This window comes from Bombus bifarius, unplaced genomic scaffold, assembly GCF_011952205.1.
Source record: "Bombus bifarius isolate JDL3187 unplaced genomic scaffold, Bbif_JDL3187 scf7180000008208, whole genome shotgun sequence".
Classification (NCBI taxonomy): domain Eukaryota; kingdom Metazoa; phylum Arthropoda; class Insecta; order Hymenoptera; family Apidae; genus Bombus; species Bombus bifarius.
In genome coordinates this window covers 396,442-416,349 of record NW_022884511.1, presented here as the reverse complement: position 1 = coordinate 416,349, position 19,908 = coordinate 396,442, and the positions used below count along the sequence as shown (strand labels likewise).

At 34.2% G+C, this 19,908-nt stretch overlaps 2 protein-coding genes across 3 annotated transcripts in view; one reads left to right on the top strand and one right to left on the bottom strand.

The window, feature by feature from the left end:
* Positions 1–79: 79 nt before the first annotated feature.
* Positions 80–2,434, bottom strand: LOC117210640 (UPF0605 protein CG18335-like). The gene is made up of 7 exons (XM_033453853.1): positions 2,139–2,434; positions 1,833–1,971; positions 1,596–1,692; positions 1,339–1,514; positions 1,069–1,231; positions 462–699; positions 80–279 (listed from the first exon to the last, which is right to left on the bottom strand). Exons 1-7 carry the CDS (start codon positions 2,189–2,191, stop codon positions 210–212), a joined length of 936 nt encoding a protein of 311 aa, XP_033309744.1. The 5' UTR covers positions 2,192–2,434; the 3' UTR covers positions 80–209.
* A 2,365-nt stretch (positions 2,435–4,799) lies between these two features.
* The window catches only part of LOC117210632 (uncharacterized protein DDB_G0284459-like), a 47,063-nt gene continuing 31,954 nt past the window's right edge, over positions 4,800–19,908 (top strand). The window contains exon 1 of one of the 2 annotated variants that reach the window (XM_033453831.1): positions 4,800–4,952. In XM_033453831.1, coding sequence (XP_033309722.1) covers positions 4,872–4,952 — 81 coding nt within the window. In that variant the 5' untranslated portion in view covers positions 4,800–4,871. Of the gene's footprint in view, positions 4,953–14,989; positions 15,195–19,908 lie in introns of those variants that run through there. The other variant, XM_033453830.1, reaches the window with a different exon arrangement.

Sequence of the window (19,908 nt, the reverse complement as noted above, 5' to 3'; positions counted from 1 at the left end):
GATAAAAAATCTAGCATTTCCATAGAAAATTGTCCAATTACTTAAATATCAGGTATTATCTTTAAAAGTTATTTTAAATTATATTAAATTTTGCTATGATACGCAATGGGTAATTTTTCACATTTATATACAGTCTGCACAAACACATTGTTATTTTTCTTGTATTAAATTTTTATTATGCATAAGACTGTTTTCTTATATTTTATATTTTATGCAGAGAAATCACCACGGAGCCATCTTTTCGCATCTTTAGTGTCAGCTCCAAAAGTTTTGCCAAATCTAAATGGAATATTTAATATCTAAATAAAATTTTTTAGGTATACATACATATACATGTGTATAATGTATAAAGATCAATTTTTTATATTTTCCATATTTTTCGGAATATTTGCGACGAGAAATTAAAATAAGAACCATAAAATAGAAATAATAGCACAATAAAGTAATAAAGTAATGATTACCTGAATGTTTCTCCAGGAACATGTCCAAGATAATTTGGAAGCATACCAACATGTTTGTGGTAAATAGTAGTGGGTTGAATTAATAGAGGTGGATCAGGTCGTGAAATTGTTACTGGTGCCCATTCTGTACTTTGTCGTTTTCGATAATCAGATGTAAAATCGCAAAGGGCGCTGTTAGTAGCTGGAACGTTTGTTTTTCCAAAATGCGCATATCCGTATGGTATATGACCCCCGTATCCTGCAAAAATACAATTAAATGTTTGAAATTTTATATTATAAGGAAAACTAATTAATATTTATCTTTCTAACTTTAACACTCACTTCTTGCATTTTCTCGAATGAAAGAATATCGCATTCGTTTTTCACTATCCGTAAGATCCATCTGTACTACTATTTATTGTTAATATTATTTTACAAATGATATCGCGTATTTATCTGTTCGTTAATTCATTTTATTAACAGGTCGAATTTATGGAAGTCATTAAAGGTTAAAGATTTCGTGAAACAGTTGAATCATACGGAACGATGCTTATGTAAGTTTTATACTACATTTAGAATCATTCGAAGACAAGTTCAAGCTAATAATAACGTGACAAGATGGACTCACGACTGATAAAGTATTTTTGCGGATTTGCATTGTCCATAAAGTAAGGGGATGGAGAGTGATCGCTGGGTGTTTCGTGTTGTTCGTCCAAAAATAAATTCCTCGTTACACCCACGCAATCAGGTCGAACTGTTAGCATAGGCAGTTTAAACTCACTTTTTATGAGCTATATAAGAAATTTAGATATGATTTCATTATTCCTATCCTTCCCTTATTTCCTTATTTCCTTATTCCCTTATTTTAACTAAAAAAGAGATCGTATAGGTACTTTACCAAACGATCTTCTAAATTTCTTGGTTCACCCTGTCCAGCTTGTATATCTATAATTCGTTTAAGTTCATTAAGAGCCGCTCTGTTTCTTAATTGTTGTCGTTCAAATTCGGCAAGTCCTTCTGTAGCCAACACCGTGTATCTTTGTCCATTTCTGGCTTTTAGTTTTGGAGTAAATCCTAAAATAAAACATTTACATTGTCATTAAACTGGTACATTTACCCTTCTCTATAATGTTTATTTTTATTCCATATATGTACCTTCGTAACTTGGTGTTATAGGATGAATAAATATAGGATCGGTCCTTTTGTATCTAGCATTTACTACGTCTATGTCATTTTTCGGTGGCTTCTGGACCTATAGTTGATTATAAATAATTATAAATGATATTATTATTTTAATAAATTATATTATATATATTATTTTAATTAATTTAAACTTATAAACAGCATTAATTAAAGTAATAGGCACAAGGACTATAAAATATTGTATAATACCTCGTAATCGTCGGGGATACGGTTCGATAAAATGAGGGTCTCGGCATGATTCACTGTAGGATCAAGAAGCACTTTGTGCGTAAGACTTCCATACGTTTCACCACATCTGTAGCGATATTGAGGACAATATCCGGCATATCTAAAACGGACCTTTATGAATGTAGAAGAGGTATCAATGAATATAAAAGTTAAAGGGTAATAATATTTTAAATATTTCTTACTGTACCGTATTATTTAGGAAACGTATATGTTCTACGTATATGTATTTACATTTTATATTTAATACATAAACGCTGTACTATTTACCCTGGAATAAGATGTGGTTCCGCTGTGGATAATAATTCTGTTCCAGCAGACATTTTTCTGTTATATATTTCCTAATGATACGTTAATTTAATTAAATGCATTATCCAGACTAAGTGGAATTTAAATTGTTTCCATGTACTGGAATCTTTTCTTTTATACATTAATTTATTGGCATGGCTACCGAAAGGTTATACACTGCATTTCCGCAAAGTAATGTCTGAATTTTGCTTTAGAACACCTTATTTTCCGAAACTTGAAACAAATGAATTTTAATCGTCCGTTTTTCATTATATTGAGACGCATCAACTGCCTTACTTATTAGCAACTGTGTTTGGTGCAATGGATTTTTGTGACTGTGCACGTGAGGTGAGATACTTGCTTAGGAACCGTAAAAATACTCGCACGATGTATAAGTTAAACAACACTTTACGTTTTCGCTTTTACCACGAATACGTTGGCATCGTCAATTTTTTCTATTTCCTGACATTTTTTTTGTACAGTTTTATTTTACGCGGCGAATAAACTGTTCAATAAAGAAGAATTCCTTACTGAGTATTAACACGATTCAGTGCTACGATATATGTATAACACGTATGTACATATGTACATGTATGTATGTATACTCCGCATCAATATGGAAACGCTATTTAATTGATTTATTTTAAATAACTATCACGTTGCAATCTTATCAGTTTATCTTTGATTAAAGTAGCAAGGCGAAATTCCACCGTTCGCTACTTCATATCTAAGTTCCAATATTAGAATGTACGAATCGTAAGGTATGTTGTATCATGTTTTCTTACGATATTTATATATATTACACACGCAACAGATGAAAATGGACACCACATTTACTCTACATCATGTGTTTTATAATCATGTGTAATAATTATATAATTACAAACAGGAGAAATTAAACCGGAATTATACAATTACCTATAAAGTCGGAGAAAGCCTACAATATATTAAAACACTCGATCAAACTTCTCTGAGTTTCCTCTATATTATTTTCTTCATATACATTTTTATATTCCCTCGTTAGCTATATTATAGCATTTAAAAGCGAAGTTTATTGCAAATTCGTTTTACGAATGATAATAGTGTACCTTCGTAATCCATTGAGCCAGCACGACTCAATAAGAATCATTATATATATTAATAATTTGTGATGAAATGAATTTATTATCAATATTTTAAATTTGTTATTAAAAAAAAATATTACTAATTTTTCTTATTTCATTAATCAAATTTTCGCAAAGTAATAGATAGGAAACGACCCATAAAAGAAGAAGCTGTGCAAAAAAGAATTTGATTTAATTAAATTAAACTGACACGTATATTGAGTGCAGGTTTAAATCCATAAATCTAGTTCGTTGAAATTATATTAGCTCGTGCGTGTTTAATTTCCACGCGTATCTCCATCATGTTTCAGTCTAACGTTTAACTGGGTAATTAGTATTATTTCATATGCAATTACTAATTACATCAATATACATGATATAATTATTCTAAATTGTGTAATGAATAATATGAGTTGATTGGCTGCGATCATGATAATACGATGTAGTTAGAAAATTTATTAAATAATTTTATGGTAAATTGTTATCTCGCAGCTTTCTGGATAAAATATCATGTTTAAAAATTTTAAAAGTTATTAAATATTCATATATATTTGTAATTAAAGTAGTATGGTAATGTATTTATGGAAAATTTAAATATGCAAAAATGTACAGAATGAACGTAATAGATAAAAATGGAAAAGATATACTCGTTACAATATTTAGAAGGAAAAACAAATCTCTATCTAGGTTCCATTCCTGTAATTTAGTACATAAAAAATATGAATTTTTATAAACATTCGCAATCAAGTAATCCTGGTTTTATTTCGTTGTCAACAAAAGTCAATATTCGCCAGAAATATTTGCGTGTTTTCATCAATTATGAAAATAAAAGATTTGATACCGACAAGTCATTTTAATGGGTTTGGTGCTTCAAGAGTGAATCAACATCTCTTGGAGCTTACAATACCGAGAAAAACGAAAGTGGATGGCTGGTGATTTAACCATTTCCTCGTTAATTGCCATTACACTTGCACGCAGGATTAAGTACCGTGAAGCTTGGCGCAGTTTGATTTTACTGTGACTTTTCACGGAATAACGAATTAAGGGGCCCACTAATTGGTTTCGTCAAAAGGGCCATCTATCAAGGGGGGAGGAACGAATTTACGCGAGGGTAGGGAGAAGGACACGTTGCGTATACACAGACGAGTGAGGTGTACGATAAACGTTTCGCTTTCCAGTTTTCACGGGGCTACCGCGGCAAAAGAACATACAATAGCGAAGCAACGATTTACTGAAAAGTTATTCTTTATAGCAAATAGACAGTAGCTCTCTTACTGTCTGACAATGGAACGATGTTACTTCGAATTATACGTCGTGTTTCGAGCACATCGGTGTGCCAATATTTGGTTGTGTATATGAACAGTTTGTGTTTATAAATAATTTACTCAGGATGATATTTATCTATTTTGATAAATGTTTTAGTGAGAAAGCTTTAATTTTTAGTGATCATAAGTGATTGTATTGTGCTGGCGCATAATAGAGAAATTACCATAATAGAAACGTTTGATTTCTTTCGGAAATAGAATGACGATGTCCATGTGAAAATAAAAATGAATTCGACAGTTTTCTGTAAGAAAGTACGTAGTTAAGTTTTGTGTTGCGCAAGAGAAATATGTGGTTTCACCGGCAAATGAATTCTATATTCTACGTGGACGCTGACATTAAGCCTGCATATTTGGCTAAAGATGACAGGGTATGTTACCTAACGATTTTTACTCATTTCTTTAAACAATGTATCTACGCACATATATTCTACGTCAAATTACTTACAATGTGAAAAATGAATTCTTTTCATTTCATACTAACAGTAGATTCTTAAAAATTTATCGTTAATGATCTCGTTCTCTTTCTCTTTTGCAAATATATATTTATTTACAAATATCTAATTTTTACAAATTTTGACGCTGTCAATGCATAGGAAAAATTACAAATTGAGATATTAAAATACAGTTTGTCAAACGAGACAAAAGTATAATGACGTATGTTTGTATTAATAGTCTAGATATCGTAATACTTTCGCCTTTTACGCGTTTTTAAAAATCGGCTATTGTTTGATCGTTGAATAGTAGACTTGTAGATAGTTCACGCGTTTCTTTAATTAAATCTCGGTTTTCTATGAAAGAAAGTATGGTGGGAAATACCACGCGATACGTCTAATGTCGTAATATCACAAGCTGTAACAAAAAGTGAAACCGATAAGGAGTAATGGTTAACAGCGCGCTATTATATTGTATTAAATTATGTGTTTATCCGAGTTCTTCAACAATGAAATAAAAGGACAACTTAGGAACCGTGAAATTACTTGCATGATGTGTAATTTAAATAGCACTTTAAGTTTTTGCTTTTATCACGAGTACATTGGCATCGTCAACTTCTTTTATTTGCTGACATCTTTTTTGTACAGTTTAATTTTACGCGGTGAATTAACTGTTGAATAAGAAGAATTGCTTACTGAGTATTAGCACGATGTATATACGTAATGCAGGACCAATATGAAAACCTTATTTAAACAATTTTTTTAAACAACTATCATATTGCGATCTTATCAGTTTATCTTTGATTAAAGTAGCAAGGTAAAATTCCATCGTTCGCTGCTTCATATCTGAGTTCCAATATGAGAATATACGAGTCATAAGGTATTATATTTGTATCATGTTTTCTTACGATGTTTATATATATTATACACATAATAGATGAAAATGGACGCCACACTTACTGTACGTCGTGTGTTTTATAATCATGTGTAATAATTATATCATTATTAAGAGAAAAGAGAAATTAAAGTGGAATTATACAATTACCTATAAAGTCGGAGAAAGCCCACGATATATTGAAACACTCGATCAAGCTTTTCTCAGTTTCCTTTGTATTATTTCCTTCATATACATTTTCATGTTCCCTCGTTAATTATATTGTAGTACTTAGAAGTGAAATTTATTGCAAATTCCTTCTATGAATGATAATAGCTAGACTGATGAGCGTAGCTTCACAATCGACCAGAACTTGACCTATGAATAAGATGCTACAATCGTTTGTATAACACTTATTAAATCGAAAAATTACACGTTCGATAAAACGACAATTAAGGGTATATCTAGGGGGATAGTGGCCAGGTGTGACTCGAAGTAAATCAAACACGTTGCATCCGGTTCGTGTATTCCGGTCTATACACGCGCCGTGCGGCAAAGGAATAATAATTTTCTTCTCTTCCCCTGACATTTTGCTTTCTGTCCCTGCGGCTGGCACGACCAGACCGGAAGCTTTATTATCGCACAGCTCGTTGCAAGTCGTGGGTGGACGTATAGCTTAACCATAGGCGAAGACATGCGCGGTACAAATTCCGTCTCTGAGATTCATTCCAGCGACCGCGGCGCGGATGAAAGTCATCGAGCGCTCGAAACTCATTTTCACTTCGCATAATGAGATATGTTTGATATTGGAGAACTTGAGACATAAATTTCGCTACTCCATACAGTCGTTCTTTGGTTCTGCACGATGACTTATGAAAATATTTTAACATTTATCATTGCAAATTTTTGTGAATATATTATGTGCATTGTACAAAAATGTTTAAAGTGTGTATTTAACATGTGAAGTAGAGACCTAACTATACAGTCGTCGTTCTTCTAAAATACGCGTCAGATATCCACGCAACGAAAGTCGCTCTTCTGTGTCACGCTTTAGCGAACATTCACATGCACTTGCGTCGCGTGTCTTCGTCAATCGACTAAAAGATTCGCAAACGTTGGGGAATCTTTTGCATGATTGGCCGAGTCGCAGCTTTAAACATAGAGTAGCTTACTCATTCACCAGCGAACTAGAGAATTTATGATCGTTCGTCTACGCGTCCAATTACTTCTTAAATTCTGTCGAAGCGAACCTATTAAGCGAATGTCTGTCGTTCAACAGCCATTTCCGTGCGAACGTCCACGGCGCACTATCATTCTTTTCGTTAAACAAATTATTCCTCTGCGGCGCAGTGCGCGCTTCGAAAAGGCTACCGTGTGCCGTCTGTAGGCATATAATTCAATCATCAACAAAATATCGATTAAATGAAAAATATATGATTCCCTTAAATATTTCGTTTTATATTTTAAAAAGTATTTGTCGTACGTGAGAAAGTTTCAGTAAAAAGTTGTATAATAAAATTATCTGTAAAACGAGACCTGCTACGTTACGATAAGCCCAATTGCAAAAGTATGGAGAAGTATATTTTCCTTTAACTGTTTATAGTTTTAATAAAAATTATCATACAATATCGAGGTTCTATGATAAATAAATTCTAGTCATACCAAATCTCGAATCGATCCGTTTGTTGGATTTCGCACGATCAATTTGTTAACTTACACAACGAAGAATTTTAAGTCTGCAATAAAAGCGTATGAGCTTATCTCAGCTTATCCTTCGAGTTCGTACGTTACGTGGGAGACCCATATTCTGAAATGCGAGAGTACAAAAATTTTGTCATTCAAACGCGTGACTAAAATGCAATGATAATCATTTTTAATTAGCTGTAGAATGTAATAACTTTCACATTTTACATCCTAGCGCAGTGGAATTTGTTTCTACCAATTTCTGAAATCATTCCACGTAATTTAAGAAAAAAAGCGCTTCTCTAGGAGTAATTGGCTCTAAAATAGGTCCTTTTTTCTAAAAATAGACAACGCTAAGTTATTAAATATTAAGAAACGCGACAGGCGTTGTTTTGCGGTTTGTTACTTGTATCATATGTAGATATTTTTCTTATTGATTAAATATCTATAAAGGATAGGAAAACGTTTGCAAAGTTGTTGCGAGATAAAAGCTGTTTTATGAAAACACCTTTTGAAATAAAGAGGGGGGCGGATATTATGTTATCGCGAAATCTTGACTTTAATACAATAATCGCGTGGATTTGGCTTCGCTAATTGTATTCAGAATAGAGATGACGTGCAAAATCATTAACAGTAATTTATTACAGATCGCAGAGTCATGCTTATCCGTATAAAATCGTATGGAATGACGTTGATCGATTATGGATTTCTCCCGTGCTTTTCGACGCCTTGTTTGTACACGTTTGTCTTATTTTCGATGGACAAATAACGATAGACAAATAACGATAATCCTGGACGATTCCATTACACGACAGATCAGCCGCTCGATGCCCCTCGTTGTTGATTTGTTACTGATTCTGGCTAAGACGTTCTTAAACAGGATTTCCTGTTAGGAATGGGAATCTGTTTGGGAGTATCGTTCATCGAGATTGAAAGTAATTTGGTGGTACATATTAGGTTGATCGAAAAGTTTCGTCTTTCTCTTTTTATTGAACATTTGAAATCTTAATGGAAGTTTATTTCTGTTTATACCCATGTATAGCTTAATAAACTGTAAGCAACAGTTAGCGAAACAACTTTAACAAAACATTAGATTAATTCATGATTTTACGCAAAAAAAGAATTATTCGTGATATTTTGATAAATCTGGATAAAATTAGTTTCATCGCAACATCATGACTATATATTCATTTCTATAGCATCTTGCATTCTTTGCGATCAAGTTTTGGGCCAATAAAATTGCTTTTCGTAATTTGCCTGTGATTTTACAGCATTACGGACCTTACTCTTACTGTTAATAGCAATCGCAAGAATCTTCCGATCCCGATTACTTTCAAGGTTCAATTATTTTCATATCCTTATCACTGTTCTTTTCTACGTAGCCCATGCTTGCACGTACAACGTCTTCATCCGGCAACAAGTTGCATCATTTCTTCGTTGCATAAACAAACGGTGCATATAATCGACTGCAATGGCCAGCAGGCTAAAATATCGCTAAGTACCGATCAACCTCATTAACGTCATCGAGCGAGGTGGACAGTGATCGATTGCGCGACGTAGGTACTACTCGTGTGCTGTTCGGCAGTCGCGCATACATAATCGTGTACCAGGCAACGGCGCATGCGCTTTCGATCGATCGATAAATTATGCAGCCTATTGCTCGTGCACGTAAATCATACGCGCACATTCAACTACCCTTTGCTTTGTCGTTGTTTCTTCTGCTTCTTCTTCTTACTTTTCTTTTCTCGTCTTATGCTCCTTCCTTCTTGCTTTTCGTTCGTCTCTTTTTCTTCCTGTTATTATCGTCTCCGATGTTTCCGCCTTTTCGTCTTTGTGTCATCCAATCTGAGACAAATCCATGTGCGAGGAACGTATTCGTACGAACGTCGTGACTCGCATTGTACTTGCTGCGTTTTCATTGTTCCGATCGCACGATCCGGGAATATCGACAGTGTCTAATGCCGATGACCAATCGGTCGATCGTGTCTGTCGCGCACTATTATGAACAGAATCTGTGAGATTGTAAGTAAATTGTTCATGAATACTGAAACGATTTTATTCTCACCGTGGTCACTAACAACCTTGGAGCGTATATGTTGTTTTAAACTCGTGATTTAAAAAAAAAAGAAAAGAACTGACCAATCTGAATGAAATAAATCAAAAGATATTATTTTTGTAATTCACGCGTGTCCAGCTACTTTTGAACGGCAATATATGCTTCAATTAGAAAATCAACAGCCAACATAGGAAAAGCGGCGTTTCTCGCTGTATTATACGCAATCAGGCACTGACTCATCGAACGAACGATGAGCATATGCACATCAGCGAACAAAGAACGCGTACGAACCCTTCCACGAGGATGATCTTCCGCGCGCGTTCTGTATTCTATCCGCCGCGGAGCGGCGCCGCGGCCGTATTCATTGAAATGCTATTGAAGTCGCGTTTCGATAATTGTAGAGAGATACAAAGGATTACAGTGAAAGCTCTTCTCTGATGCGTTCGCTGTACTAGGGATTCGATTGTCTCTCGGTATGTATTTAATAGTATTTATGGAATAGGGAGATTTTAAATACAAAACGGCATTTTAAACATAGGTAACAAAATTTTATGAAGTTTCTCCAATAAACGAATTGCGTGAAAAACGAAGCATTTTTAGCGATTAATAGATACCGATTGATCCTTATTCATTAAAAAATCTAAGCTTAAATGAAGAGGAACTTTTCATTCTAAACTAATAATAATTTCATCGACTGGCTAAATTAGAAAAAAGAAGTTAAATGTAGAAATATACATGACATAATGAAACGCTTCAAACAATTCGTCAATATCAATTAGATAAAGTGACCTACAAATATCCCACAAAAGTAGTCCTCGTGATATAGATTTCCCACGGATACAGCGTTGTTATCCCTTTCAACTGAAATCGATAATAGAAAGTATTTCACTGAAATACATTTAGCTGGTCACCAAGGACGATCGTGCGGCTTGTGGTTTTATCGAGTTCTTTCGAAAACCACAGTTTCTCGTGGCCATATTTCTCAGGAAGTGACGTAGGCTTCCTTATAAACTCCCATAATTTCCTATATATTGAATAAAGAAGTACCCAATGTATAGCTGAAATAATTACATTGACATTAATTGTGTACGTAAAAAATGTTGCAGGCTGTGATAATATTAATGTTATATTTTTATTATTATTGGGCTCCGCTATTGGAAGTACCAAAGTGTCGCCAACTATTGCTTATTTTAATTATTGCATAACGATGATCACAATCATGATCACATGAAATTTTTACTTTAAAGAATCACTATGTCCGTAGAGGAAACCTTCGTATCATTTGTCTGGCAAAAACATATAATTCCATAGTTCAACGTGCCGCGGTAAGGGCTCAAAAGCACAGGTTGATGTTATTCAGCCAAGCTCAATAATTATGGTGGCCAATAGAAATAACTTGAGCCTATTGACTTGATACGTTGCATTGGTTTGATTTGTTCTATGTAGGTAGGCGACGATCTTCCATAAAGCACCCTGACGACGACGCGACGCGGGACTACTGGGTAAGGAAATCATACTACGTGTTCTACCAGGCCATGCGAAGGCTGATACAGACTGCATACTAGGCGTTCAGTCACGAAACGGCATCGAAACTGTTCCGTTCAGGAAAATATTCTTGTACATTGTATACTATAATATCCGTTATAACAAGTAGGTTAGAGGTAGAATACTAATTATAACATTTAAGGAGTGAATCAAATTTTCATTTAGATTCCATTTCAAAACAACGATCCATGAAATGCATAATCAAATCATTAGATATTGCAAATAACAGATAATCGGCAAAACGTGGGAATAAATCTTAGTCATTAATTGGTTATTGCAAGAATCCTGATTATTGCTTCATTTATCATTAAATACTTTTTCAAAGGCCTATTAATTACAATACTAATAAGTAGTTTTTGACTAACACAAATTCAACACATCAACATCCTTTAAATTCTCCTCATTTTTCTCTGAATTATACGCCTGCGTTTATTCAAGCACTGTCTTAGCCGATCTAACCAATCCAATTAAGTTAAAGCATGCGCATTGATGCTGCAGTTTCGCGCGTCGAAAACGATGTAAAGTGCATTCTGATAGGCGGAGACACAGATTCTTCCTGGAATGCGGTCAGGTTAGAACCAAATGTGAGAGAGCCGTGCCAGAGAAAAGATCGCGTGAGCAAGAAAGAGATCAAAGAACCGGGAACATCGACATTTGCGACCGAGCTATTATCCGACTGCGATTGAATAAACTGTTTCAACTACTGAAAAACCGATAGATTGAGGTGATATGTGAAATACATTTCAGCTATGTCAGTAGAAGTAACAGCAGTAATAAAAGACAAATATAATACATCTATAGGCTCATTGTTAGGATCACATTGTGTTTGATACTCATCCATCTATAGGCATATATTAATAAATTATGAAGCAATTGAAAGAAATTAAGATTTCGAGTTTTTTATTAATTTAAACATATTTGTTAGAAGTTTATTGGAAGCTTTGAAGCTTAAGCTTTTGGGTAGATGAAAGCTTATATTATCTGTTAAAGTTGATGTATCTACTTATACTATTGACATAAAGGTTGGAATTAACACGATTCTCAAGGAATGGGCCGTGAAAAAAGAAAACCAAGGTAAAAAGTACATAGTTTACGATTCATTTTATAAGATACATAGTTAAAATAGTAAAGTGAAATACACCGAGTTTAATTTTATCGTTTCGCTAGTAATAAATCCGTGAAAGAAGGGGGACAGTAGCTAAAAATCTTCAGGTTTATAAGTAGTTGAATATTTACAGTATAGTTTACGTACAGAAGAGAAGAAAACATCTCTACACAATAAATTCTATATTTACATAATTCTGAAATTGTTTATGAACAAAGGTTCGAGTATAGGTATTATTATTTAATCAACTACAACACTTATCCGGTTTGAAATCACTAATTTTATTAATTACTTATTTCACTAATTGCTTTAGAATTAATAATTGCCAGGAAACATAATCTTATATAATAGATACTAAAAGAAATTCTAACATATGCTACATACATATGTAACAAATACCTACCAGAGCACCCTTAGAATGTTGCATGCTTAGATCATGGATGATCTCTGTGGTAACTGTGTAAATGTTAACCAAACAATATTAAAATAATGAAAAGCAAAATACAGTGCTTAGAGTTTCTGGTTTTTCATAAACAATTATATCGGCTGCTTGCCCATTATCAATTCACTAAAAATGTCAGTTTTAAATAATCAACGTCGATTAAGGACGACGATATAAAAATTTTTCTTTAGCGTCTCGAACGAAATCATCGTTGGACACAGATTGCATTGATTTTTTAACATTATTGCTAGCTATAGGTGGACTCACGCGCGGCTACCTCTCAAAGGGTGCAATCATCCGTCGATTGATGTTAAAAAGTTACTTGACCTTCTGGAAAATACGTGATTACGTAATGGCCTGAAGGTTGTCTGACTTGGTAGTTTTAATCTTGCGCTTCTAATGTTTCCTTTGATGAAATAAACGAAACACCGAACGATTGTACACGCGTGAAGTTTAATAGCATAAATGATACGTATGTACATACTTCTGTTAGCCGTGGAGCAGCGTTCTACTGGTTTCTAATAAACGAGCAATATTAACATTTATACCGCACGCCGTGATGTTTCCCTCTACACCGTAAGCGTGACTCATAACTGGCTATCTCGAAGGTTTTATAATGGTGCCACTATTATAATCTGTACACCCTCTGGGGAACAGAGCACATGATAGTGCGCATCACGTATATCATTAAAGTACAAGATCACAGACACCGTGGAAAATAATTCGCGTCTGATTCACTATTACTATACAGCGTGTGAAAAAAGGGCCACGAAATATAGGATCATACGATGTTTCGCTAAAGTAAGTAAAACGTATCCTGTCAATTTTGCTACTAAAAGTAATATTTTCATATTAATGTTATAGTAACAGTTATAGTAACATAATGAAATGATAAACATGATAAAAAGAACATGATAAAGTACTTAAGTTTAATGAGACAACAAAGTGTTATCGATGAAAAATACGCGAAAAGGTGGAATAGAACAGAAAATGAAATGAAATAGAAATATTAACTTGCTAGCATATTTAATATGGGTCAAGTCTACTTGAAACGGTGTTTTGATGCTGAGAGGCTAAAGAATAATAACTGCAAAGAAAGAAAGAAAAGCGCATGTTTTAATAGCTTTAACAAAATGATTTATAGCAACGAGTCTCAATCAGTGGTACCTCTACTACTATCATCCAAATGTTTATTTTCAACGTCAAGGTGAACATTTTATCAGCTAAAAGTTTATTTTCGGCTAAATCTTCGATTTTTGAGATTACTAATTTTGTATCATCTTTTACATATCTTGTGTACATGTGCGCACACATGGTTAGATACATGGAAAGAGTATCCTCAGCATTGGTCTAACGGCGACAGCCTGTAATTTACATGTTCAACAAATTCAATGGACAGTAAATCGCGCGCTGATACTTATTGCCGCATTTATACGTCTCGTGATTGCCAGGTTTCGCAAGTTTTGCCACGTTTTCGCTTACAAAATATATTCTATTCGTACACGACTATTTACAGTGCGTTAAGCCTCGCTTCAAGTCATCATGGAATCGTTTTGCTTTCCTTTAGAACATTGTCTCTACTATACTACGCGATTTTAGGTTGCTCGATCTGAGTTCTTCACCCGCGTAACGTGTTACATATGCATTCACAATGTCACGTACGGTATATAAGAGAAAACATAAAGAGCTACAATTACACGAATCAAATAAAAGCTAATGATAAAAACTAGTTATCAAAACTAATTATACAAAATAAATATCAATGTTGAAACTATTAAATATTAAATTCCATTGAAGCAAAAATAACTATTGTACCACTAGATCTTCCATTTTAAATAAATTAACCACTATATCCTTTCATACTTATTAGAAATTAGCTTTCAGAGATCATTTTAGATGATATACATAGATTTACAAACCTAAAACTGTTAATTTATAAGGGTGGAAATTTCCACCTAGCTTGGTTGAAATCTAAAGTTTCCTACAAATATTTGCTTTTTCATAGAAGACCGCCAAGGGTTGCTCACTTGACGACTTGAGTTGAGTTGGTACTCAAAGGGAGGGGGTGGTGGCGGTCTAGTGGGAGATTCGCGACTGTGCCACCGGCTCAGTATCGTTCGACCATTGGTCAGGTGTGTTTCGTAGATCGTACAGCAATCTAAGTATTCGTCTAGTGAACACGTTGGTAAAGTATCAAATTTCACAAGTTGCTGTGGTAGAAATTAACGAAACTTATGTCCAGTCAAGAATACGATAACGGAAACGCGTAATCGTAGAGTGACAACAGAGTTGCCGAACACTATTTTCCAACCGGTGTCTACGTGATGTTTACGATTTCCCGGCACTGTAATTATTCGATCTAAAGGTGACCAGTGAAACATCGTAGCCGCATGATCGTGTCGACGATATTCTCGAGCGTGACGGGTTTCCATCGGCGACAGTCGAACGACGCCGGGCGAAATGCCGAGCTGACGGTGAGTGAAGTGCACACTTTTTCAAATTCCACGCCGAAGTTGATTGCAACCGTATCGAATCGCGCGGCCCACGATCAACTTCACTTCGTTAACTCATTGACAAATAGTCCTTGCTTTCCTATGCAACGTGACTAATTACGTTATTTTTGTATTTTCGTTTTCTTCAGCCTCAAAAGATATCAATTATTATAAACGTGACATTGTATGTAAGATTTGACATATGTAGAGAAAATCGGTATAAAGTAGTTGTTCAAAGTGTGGCGCATATACGAATTTCTAGTTATAAAGTAGGACTGTTATTTGATCGATATTATATGTTTTCAATGGTTACGAAATGTGGAGCATTCTAGAATTATAATATTTATAATATTATTTTATAATGTTATTATATTATAACATTACTAAAAGTGTTAATCTAAAAATATTATACATGGCACAGATGTAGGATATACAGTTAGCAATGCGCGATAACAGAAATATGTCGTTCGTGATGCATAAGATATTAGGGATTTTATCGGAAAAACGGAAATGTTATTTTATTTTAGTAGTTAAATTAGAATGTCTTAATGAAATACGGATAACTTTTCGAAGGGTAAACAGTGCGTGTCACGTGTCCATTTTAGTTATTAAGCACACGAGTAAAGTTGAAGTTCAAGGAGTAAATGGAACGCGATCGAAACCGGTTAACGAGCTATCGAGACGCGTTCGAGACATGGGAACAAGCGATTCCGTCAGATGCGATACACCTATTATTTTTACTCACGGTTTAATATGTTAATAATCAGTAATAAGTAAACTTTAAGTTACGAGTTGACTTGCTTAGGAGCGAATGAAAATATTTAAAAAATGTAAGTAAAAAAATTAAGGTCTTTCTTTCTAAAATCTTCTTCGTAATTTTAATTTGAAATTTAGTTGTAAAGTTGATGATTTAATTTAGTTGTACATTACTGGATATGAACAGGCATCTATACGAATATAAACTACACTGGCATAATAAAAGCGTAGTAGGTACATATTACGCAAAATATCTGCAGTTTATAAAACAAACTGATCTTGGTTGGATTTATGCGTAATTATTCGGTACACACAAGGCTCGTACATCAATGATACGCATTTCGAACCGTCGCGTGCTCATTGTCGTCGGCGATGACAATAGAGAACAAAGTAAACGGACTCGTTCACCAGGACCGTTATTCATTGTTATGCGCCGTGACGTGGACCACAACTGCGTTTAGCTTCGTTAAGAACAATTAAAAGTAACCGACGAACCGGGTATTGCTTAATTGCCGCCCGCAAATGTTCCCTTCAAGATCGTCCCAAATCATGCAGAATAAACTTTAATAGCATTTAACAAATTATATAAAAGTGTACATTACTTTGTTCAAAATTTTGGTTTTGTATTTTAACGTTTCAAATTGTGCGTGTATACGTGTGTGTGAGAGCTGGGGAAATAGGTGCATCCTCTTCTTAAAGATATTTAATTATCAATTACATATTAATACCATATTTCTTGCTTTTGTAATTATATTCTTATTAATCCGAGTTCCTTATCTGTGACATATTCAGTTTTCATAATTAGATCTACGCATTTCCATCATAATCATTATGATGCCACATGAATAGCTACAGTGTTAGATCCATACTAAAATATACATATATGTATTACTATACTGTAATCAAACTTTATAGAACACTTCCGTTCCATAGAATGTTAGAATGTTGTGTCGCAAAAGAGAAGCTAAAATAGGGTTGTGTTACTATCGCATAGTATTGATTATAGCAATAATTTGTTGGCATTAGTAAATGGATGGATTAGAAATAACGATTTCATTAGGATGGATAAACCGTTTTATTACGTAAAGCCATTTCCATGCTCTCTGAATTTATTATGAATTGAATGCGATAATTAACACACTCGTTAGTGTCCCTTTCTCTTCTTTGTAAATCGTGGCAACGTTGTATACGAGTAAGTATTCGGTCTTTATCTATCTTTTCGGTTTTTCTGTTTTCGTGAAAGTAACCAGTTCATGGAAGATACAATGCCGTGCAAACTGACCGTTAGCTGGATTTTCGAAAAATTTATAGAATTCTCACGAGGTAGCCGGGAGCTCTTTCTTTATTCTTGTAAGTTACTTACTTCTTTACCGTTTCTTTTTTGCAACGATTCAGGCGTTTCAGTAACGAGGACGTGTTATGCAAATTGGTGGACATTGTGAATGACACGAGAAAACACGATCATTCAAACATTTCTGTTGACAAGAATTACGAGAAAAAACGAAAAAAGAAAAACAATCTTTGTTAATTTGTTATGCTCCACTAAAATGAAAGCAAATAGAGTTTCAAATTTTGTTAAACATGTTTGAATTTTTTCATATACAATTAACTACATATGCGTAAAATAGCAAAAGTAGATAGGATTTCCTTAATTGAACACTTTATATATCTAACTACTAATTATACACGAAACAAGGATCAATCCTTAAGCGCAGAAATCCATGCCTTCCTTAATCATCTAACAACACGATCAAATGTCTTTAACTATCGCAGTGTATACGATATCCTAGCCATAGCGATTCAGCGGGCTCGTTAATACCTAGTCAAAGAAATCGGTGATGGTAACGATTAACGAGTCACGTTTCCTCAACGGAGCATGCTTTCATCTCTAAATGGCGTTCTCGATAAATCAGCACCTCAAAACCGTCCGTTCTTCACCAACATTATCAACAATGGATCCGCTATCTCTCGTGGACTCGTGGCGCGCACATTACTCGTGAAATCCTTCGGCGTATCTGTTAGTCAATATTCTCGATAGAATCAAAAACGATCGAAAGGAAAAAGAAACATCGAAGAAAGAAATTCATCGTGAAATTATGATTAGATGGGCGAACAGAATCACATTTCTAAGGCAAAGCGTTTCTACCCGTATTACGATATTATCGAGCTCGCGATTGGTCTGTGGATAGTTGCGTCCTGAAGTATGTACATCGTATCGTTTTAAACACGTATGTATTTACATATGTACTACTGTTCAAAAATTTTATGAGTTCTTTACCCTCTAAGGTTTATCAGGTTTTAACTTGGTTTTCTCTAAGTGTCCCAATACTTCTCAACAGGAATGCACGTGTAGGAAATTCAACATTTTTCTTTTTCTACCCACGTTCTTCGGATGATTGCCTTTTATCGTTTAATAAATAATTTTCCGCACGTTTTACATAGCAGTGTGGTTGTAAATACATCGTAACCCGGATACCCAATATCGAAAATTCTTGAGAGTCGTGACTCGCGATTAACCGGTCACAATTCTTAATCTTTTAGCCGCGTTAACTTCTTTAGCTACGACATAAGCTGCTATAATGCATGTACACGTTCTCGGGGAGGGAAACACTCGTGCAAAGAAGTTTTCAAGCCTCGATTACGCGTTCGACGGGCAATCGCATGGTGAAGCAACAAAAAGGTGAAGTTTACTCGTAACATTGTTTGCTCGTGCTGTGTATGCGGCAAAGTAACGCAAAGTTATTTAAGGGAACGACGAGCGAGTTGGAAAGGATTATAACAATAAAAGTCTGTTAGATCTTTAGAGTTTTTTCGTGGTATATGAATATTCTCTCTTCTTTTCTTTCTTTTTTTTTTTTTAAGAAGGAGAATAGAACAAAATATGAACTACAACTATGCGATAAATATTTAAAATTCCCTCAAGAAAGGATTAGTTGGATTAGTAATGGCCATAAAATCGCAACGATACGTTGAATGTTGTTAATCCAAATTGAATAGCCTTAAAGAAGTTGATTTATGATCTATCGGAGTTAATATTTGTACACGTATGCGGATTTCGATGTATCGTGATAATTAATTATAGGATTACACTTATCTTCGACTACACTTGAGCAGTAAATGATTAAACAAAAAGAATAGTTTATATTTAGCGAATAATAATCAAGTAGTCGCTTAAAATGGTATTTCTAATTTCGGATTATTGGAAATTATGATTATATTCTATATTATTGCCGTATATTATTATTAGGTGTTAGGGATTAAAAAAGTAATAAGTAGTAAGAGACAAGGAGGTTAACGATAAATTTACTATGGTCTAAATTTTAGTCTTTGAAGATTTTGCTAAAAAGTGAGGCTATTCATTTGCGAGATATTTTTACTAATGTTTAAAAACAGACTAACTTCACTTCCTATCTTACGTTATTTTTTAATGTTCCGATCTCGTTACATTTAATATACACATATACTAGAGAATGAGGAAATTATCGATTACGTTACCATCGCCATCGTTAATAAGATTCGATTCAAATAATAATGCTTTTAAACTCATCCTAACTTTTATTGTAAAATAATTACTTTTCTTTGCCAATGTTTAGTCCTTAAAAAGGATACCCTTCTATAACGACTGGAATATCAATCATTTCGATTCATAAAGAAACCTACAGAACAATCTTTAATTGGAATTTTAAACAAGAAATACACAATTCAATGTAAAGATCTTCATACTATCGTCATATACTTTTTCCGACTATCTTATCATCCCTATCTTTTTGGATTGTGAATGTTACATGAATGAACCATACCATCCATGGTCGTGCGTCAATGTGTATAGTGTCACGCAAAGGTTTAAAAGACCAAAGAGTTTCTTAATTCAATCATTGAGGAAGCATCATCGAGAGAGTTTACCGTCCACCAGAGTCCACTTAAGCATGATGCCTATAAA